This window comes from Parasteatoda tepidariorum, unplaced genomic scaffold (assembly GCF_043381705.1).
Source record: "Parasteatoda tepidariorum isolate YZ-2023 unplaced genomic scaffold, CAS_Ptep_4.0 HiC_scaffold_880, whole genome shotgun sequence".
NCBI lineage: Eukaryota > Metazoa > Arthropoda > Arachnida > Araneae > Theridiidae > Parasteatoda > Parasteatoda tepidariorum.
Window position 1 is genome coordinate 1 of NW_027261947.1, and position 7,252 is coordinate 7,252.

General features: G+C 30.9%; 1 protein-coding gene across 1 annotated transcript; it reads right to left on the reverse strand.

The window, feature by feature from the left end:
* Nucleotides 1-4,188: 4,188 nt before the first annotated feature.
* Nucleotides 4,189-6,507, reverse strand: LOC107449879 (RNA cytidine acetyltransferase-like). Its single transcript, XM_016065543.2, has 3 exons — nt 6,321-6,507; nt 5,854-5,945; nt 4,189-4,368 (listed from the first exon to the last, which is right to left on the reverse strand). The coding sequence occupies exons 1-3, from the start codon at nt 6,426-6,428 to the stop codon at nt 4,242-4,244; spliced, it is 327 nt and encodes a 108-aa protein (XP_015921029.1). The 5' UTR covers nt 6,429-6,507; the 3' UTR covers nt 4,189-4,241.
* Between the last annotated feature and the right edge of the window lie 745 nt (nt 6,508-7,252).

A 7,252-nucleotide genomic window follows, 5' to 3' on the forward strand; every position in this document is an offset into this window, starting at 1 on the left:
CAATCTGCTACAATGACATTTTTAGGAAAAGGAAAAAAGATCGATTTATGTGTATTAGCTGAAGAAATGGGTCTCAAGGTTCCCCCCGATGCTAAAGTCATTCGAATTAAGAAACTAATCACAAAAAATGAAGCATTCGATGAAGAATTTTGCCTCAACGAAGAAGCGAAAAATTAAATAAAGAAAAAGAAGAAGAACAAAATCGAATATTGAAAGAAAAGGAACAAGAACAGAATTTTGGATGGAAAAAATACGTTTGCAAATTGAAGCGCAAAAATTCATACAACCATCATCTGGTTTAACTAGTAGTTGTCCTGTCAACCTACAATTTAAGAAATTACTACCTGAATTCAATCCCAAAGAGGACGATATGGTTTTATATCTCAACTTATTTCAATGCCAATTGAAATTTTTAAAAGTAGACAAAGAGAATTGGGTAGCTTATTTACTTGGTGTCCTGCCAAACGATATTGCTCAATTCATCGCAAGAGAAGCAGAAGATAAAGCCCAAGATTTTGACTATATCAAAGAAATGCTTCTGAAAAGATTTAAGCTAAGTGCAGAAAAGCTTCGACAGTTGTATGCCACTCACAGAAAAACACCTGAGAAAACTTGGAAAGATTTTCATTTCGAACTCCAAACTTTTTTCGAAAATTGGTTAATGGAATTAGACATTAAAACTCTTGATGAATTGAAAAACTTGATGATCGTCGATCAAATGAAGAAAAGAATTCCTCCAGAAGCTAAAGAGCACTTCTTAGATGTCTGGTGTGAATGGAAAACGCCTGATGATTTAATTGAGAAAATGGATGTGTATGAAAATCTTCGTATGAGCAAAAAAGATTTGCAGAAAAAAAAATACAGAAAAGAAGCTTAATTTGAAACAAACAGAATCACAAAGACTTTATAACCAAAACAAGTATTCGCGTAGTCCCAGGGTACAATATGACCAGAAATATAACATGCATTCTTTCAGACAAGAAAATAGGCGAGATACTGGAGTTAAAAGTCATAACAAGCAGGACTTTTCTAATTATGAAAGAATTCCGTGAAGAAATGATTTTATATATGATGATCAACTTCATAAAGTAAACAACGACAGATTTGAAGAGAGCAGAACTGGTAGAAGGTTCTATGGATGTGGTGAACCTGGCATTATCAAATCTCGCTGTCCTAAATGCAATCCATCTAGCACAAACTCTTCTCCCAGTGTTGGAAACATCCTCTTCCAGTCATGTGTAGACGAATCATCACAACTAGCTATATTGAGTATAACAGTAAATGGACTCTTGGGTACTGCATGTGCTGACAGTGGAGCAAGCCATTGTATTGCTGGAGAACAGTTGGATCAAATTCTCAAACAAGAAGGTGCAGACTTTCAAGAGACCCAACTCACTATGACACTTGCTGACGGAGAAAAACGACAAGTGGAAGCCTTCACTACTTTGGTAGATATAGGACTTGAAGGAAGAGTCTTAAAAACAAACTTAATTGCATTACCCCATGCTAAAGAAAATCGTACTCTTCTTGGTACAGATTTCCTTCAAGATGCTGGTATCGTCCTTGATCTAAAAAGTCGCAGATGGTTCTTTAACGATTTTCCTCGACGAAAATTTAATTTTGCTGAGGAAGCCAATTTGTGTGATATCAAGAATACGCTATGTGCTGAATCCAATACTTGTCATCTGAGAGAGGAAGAAGGTCAACAACTGTCAAGTGAAGAAAGAAGCAAACTCAACACCCTGTTGAAACAGTATGAAAGCATCTTCGAACCAGGGGGAGATGCTACTCCATATGCAAAACATTACATCAATACTGGTGATCATCCTCCTGTATCTGTTCCCCCGTACAGATTACCACTTTCTAAGAAGGAAGAGTTGAAGAGACAAATCGGTGATTTGCTAGAGAAGGATATAATTGAAGAGTGCGAGTCGCCTTACGCCACACCCGTGGTTTTAGTTCCGAAACCGAACGGTTATAGACTCTGCGTGGACTATCGAAAACTAAATTAGAAAACTTTACTCGATACATACCCAATACCCAGAATGGATGATTTATGGCATGATGCAAAGACATGTAAATATATGTCAACCATTGACTTAACAGCTAGCTATCATCAGGCAGAAGTTAACCCAGCTGACAGAGATAAAACAGCATTCATCTGTTCTTCTGGCACTTTCCGATTCAAAAGAATGCCTTTTGGTTTACGTAAACGAGGCAGACTAAAGACTCTTGATCCTGACCCAAAAAACCTTGATGACCCTCAGAAGAAGCAAAAAACCGAAAAGTGCTGGTCCCTCAACGAGACGTTTAATCGGAACCAGAGGGGGAGTGTGACAAGCTTTCCTCTTTCCCCCACTTCAGCGCCTATGGCGGTGAACTAAGACAGTCTGCCAGGAACCGCCGTTAAGCACGGACATTTAATTCGAGCCCAAAACCCCCTCTTCCAAATTCTTGTATTTTTTTATCCTTGTTTTATTTTTATGTGTTTTGTCCTTTTCAATAAATATTTAGAGTTAGATAATTTCTAGTCTTTCATTATTTATGTGAATTGGTAGAAATACAAATAAACCAGGACTTCCCCTACAATGACCATATAAGCGGTGAGCTTTAACACGTGTTTCCTATTAAGTTAGACGGGACTTTAGAAAATTGACCATATAAGCGGGGTGACCTTATAAGAGGGTGACCATATAGGCGGTACTGACTGTATATATACATATATATATATATATATCATGGTCTTTATCAGGGTTCTACTGTAATAATAAGCAAAATAATAAAAAGTCCTTATAGATTTAATTTAATATTAATAGATAAAACAAAATAACTTAAGCAAATCAACAAAAACTATGTACTATCTAATGCAACTTCTGAAATAATATATAAGTGTTCACTATAGTATTATAAATTAATCTAAACAAAAAATTTTCTCAAATTTCATCTGATAGGCTAATTTAAATATAGATTTTTTTTAAAAAAAGTATTGCACCAACATTATATTAAAACTCAAGCTGATTTAATAGAATCTTTCATTATTTATCCAAATCTTTAATTAATCATCTGAATCTTTTTATTAATAATTTAATTTCTGTTAGATAATTTTCGGGATTTATATTCCACTCTCTGACATCATTATAAAATGATTGCAATAAAAAGTCCATTAAAGCTTTATATATTATTCATTTTTGAATTTAAATGATCTTACTCATTAAACATGCTAGACCTTTAACACACATTCAAACTGTGACAATGCTGAAAAGTTTAGAGAAAACACAGATATTTCACTTGGCTTCTTTCGATTAAAATAAGTTCATTCTAGTTAAACGAAAAACAAATTGTATTTTTTCTGAAATATGATTTTCAAAAATTATGTCTTATTAAATAATAAAAATTACGTAAAGTATTAGGATGATATTGAATTCTTGACAAGTACAACTAATAAATTAGCTACTTGATTAAGCTTTTAGATAAATTTTAATATAAAAACTGGGTGTCAATATTTGCTTTAATGATAATCACAAATGAGGACAGCCAACTATTTTAAGCCAAAGCTTAATTACACTGCCGTGAGTCTTGACATAACTTTAAATATAAATAATAATACTGAGCATTGATATAATATTGGTTGAAAATTTATTATTCCTACTAAATAACAGAATCATTAAGAGGAAGTTATTGAAATATTCTTTGATTAAATCTTGTCCTTGGAAAGTTCTGAAATGCAAATGTAAAAAATTTTAAAACATGTGAGAATTCATGAAATTACAGGCATGAGAGTAGGTAAAGGAAAAAAAAAGTCTGAAAATACATATTAACTCAAATAATGGAAAAAATAAATAAAACTAGTGTGTGAAATTATTTTTTAGAAAAAGAAAACATTTAAATTATTTACATACTTATTAATTTTTTTCTTACTACATGTGTACATTGACGTTCCCACACACTGTTAAGCTTCACACAGTAATAATGATTAAAGAGAATGAAATAAAAATATAGTAAAAGAATAAAATAATGTAGAAGTATTTTTTAAAATAAAAAGACATTTAATATAGCATTTTTCTTAATTATTTCTTATTTTCAAAGTTTAGAAAGTTGGAAATTCTGCCATAAGTCGAGAGAATCTTATGAATGTAAATTAATTCATCAGTCAATTAAAAGTGGGACCCTACCAATGTGTACTGCTTAAAACCATAAAAAGTCTTAATCTGCTACTGGATGAATAAGAAATCAAGTTAAATTTACCTATAATAGCAATATCTTATATTAGTTGAAGCTATGAAATATTCAATTGAGTCATTTTCATCGAGGACTTGTTTTCCTTGGCCAGAGAGTGCACTTTTCAATCTTCGTCTTTTTTTCTTATTCCTGGAAGAAATTTTATTTAAAAAGTGTGTACATGCCAACATAAACTTTTTATTAATTAGAATATTTTTCACAAATAAATAGTAAAAATAAAACCTATAATAAAATAATGCTTTATAAAAATTGATTTAATATTGTTGATAATATTTAGACATATCTTTAATAATAAACATTAAATAATTATTGACCTTTGCATAGTCAAAATTCAATAGAAATGGTGGAGACTTCATCTACAGGGGCTTAGGCCAAGAAACAGTTCCTCATGGTAAAGTTTGAGCACTAGATCGAATTGCACTATCTATGATTGTGTCATAGTGGTTCTAAGGGAATATTTTCATAATACCGTACCAAAATGAATTCCAAGTTTTAGATATAGATCCACCCAAAATTTACGCAAAAAAAAAATTATAATAAAAAGAAGGCTACAGACTTACAAATTTAAAACTATCTTTGAGCAAACCACTGGAGAATTTTTTTACTTAGCAAGCGCTACAAGCTGCACATTGGGTCTTGGCACATACAAGTTCGAAAATAAGTATAAGATCAGATAATAAGATAGATAAGTATAAGATCAGATTTTACTCTAATATAATGTTTCCAGCATTATCGTTATTCAGAAACTCTAAGATGGAGGAACATGATATAGGAAACGTCTGAATACTGCCATTATCTGCGCCCTAGTCTAAAATGTGGTACGATATTAGGTGGGCATTCACTAGCATGTCTTTGGGTTATCACTAAAGATAAAACCAAGAAATTCACTAATAGCCTATCATTACAGCACTAGAAAAATTTTCCTAATCAGATTTATTAATTTCCAATAAAATTATTGTTTATTATTTTTTTTCATACTATGACTTTAATTATTTTAAAGTTTAAAAAGCAATATTGGCATTACTAAAATTAAAGAAAAAATGAAATGTCACTATTGTTATGCTTTAAACAAGGCATGCAAATCTGTGTTATTTCATGTAAAATCAAGAAACGGTTTAGATTTGTTACATGTCTAATAAATCTTTTATAACGTTTTAAACTTATGTTCTTTTATTACATGTTCAACGGTTCCTTTAACACTTATATAAAACAGCTCTTTTATATTTCATATTTTTTAACAAATTTTTATTATTTTCATCTTGATCAACCATTTTGAAATTTTTGATTTACCTCGATGTAATTATAAGAGATTTCCGTATCACGATTTGTGGCAGAATAATCGTCTAGTCTTGGCAACTTCAAGGCAGCGATCCACGAGAAATTAATTAAAAACATTGCATAAAGGGACCCAACTTGAAAGGTATAACTCATAGCTACCTCCGGGCAAACATGTAAAAGTTTTTTTTTTAAAATTTGCAAGTTTAAAATCTATTTGGCACCTTGGCGATTGTAGTTAGAGCGACAGATCATGATACAGAAATATTCCTTGCAATTAAAGTGGCTGTACTGATTTAACATAAAAAATTGCAGAAAATAGTGAAAAATATAACTTACGTTGAAAATCCAAGATCACTCTTATAGCACCACAAAACAGTAGGCCTTGCTTTAACTTCAGCTTTAGAAAGCATTTCATGTAAAATTACAACCTAAAATGAATATATTGCTAATGAGAAATAATTTTAAATATAAAAGAAAAATATTAACATTAGTTATATAGTCAAAGATAAAAAGTATTATGATTTCCTGAAAGAAGAAAAAGAAAGTTAATAAAAAAATCGTAGAATAATAATTTAAGAATAAATCAAGCAAATAACTAACACAAAATTTCAAAAAGAAAAATCATTAAGCATATTTTCTTTCTTTATTTCATTTTTAATAACAGCTACAACATAATTAACCTAAAAATATAGATATAATACAGCATGTTAAAACACTCATATTGAAACTCTTTTGATAAATACAATTATAATTTAAAAATTTAGTTATTTTTAGGCATTCTGAAACATAAGTAAAAAACTTACAGAATCTCGAGCTTTTTCTCCAACGACTACGAATAAAGATCGATGATGGGTAGCAACACAATTTTCAATCAATATTCGTACTCGATTATCAATTTTTTTTCGAACCATGGTGTTAAAATTACTTATAGCCTTAATACTTAGTTAAACAACACAAAACAACATGCGTTTAAGTTTGTTTTGATTTTTACCGCAATCAATTCATTAATTGATCCTTAGTGCATCAATATGAAAATTTATATATCTTTAGTTAGCTTTGCTAACGCTGAAACTGGCCGTAAGAACTGAACCCAGTGCACTCGACTTTAGTTGAAGTAACATATCAAAACTAGTGCAGATTTCGATTCCTGAAAAAAACATAGATTGTTGTAGTTCATTTACGTCGCACTAGGGCTGTACAATGGGAACATCCCTGAGGATGATCCGAAGACATGCCATCACAATTTTGATGCACCCTTACTTCGGTAGCCCGACGACCTGCACGAAGTCGAGCACTTTACGGTGGTAGAACAGTTTGACAAAAAAAAAAATAACATAGAAATAATAATGGATGGTGTTTTCAATAGAAATGTAAACAATAACAATCTCGAGCTCGGGACCTACTCTAGTTCCGGTTAACAAGTTTGCAGCTGCTTACTACATGTTATTCTGATAGGCGATGTTTTTTTTTTTTTTTAAACAAACAAATATAACTTTATTGAGAACAAAAACACATAAATACAAAGAATATATATTCGTCGTCAAGAGGAAAATCCTGTCCAGGCGACAAAGAAAAGTAATACAATAAATTTAAAATAGAAATTTAAAAAAAAAGAAAAGAAAGAAAGAAAAAAAAAGGGGGTATTACAATCATAAATTATTTTGCTCATCATAAGACGTCATATATTGTTGAACACTGTAATAATAGAAAAAAAAATGCATGAAACTATATATAT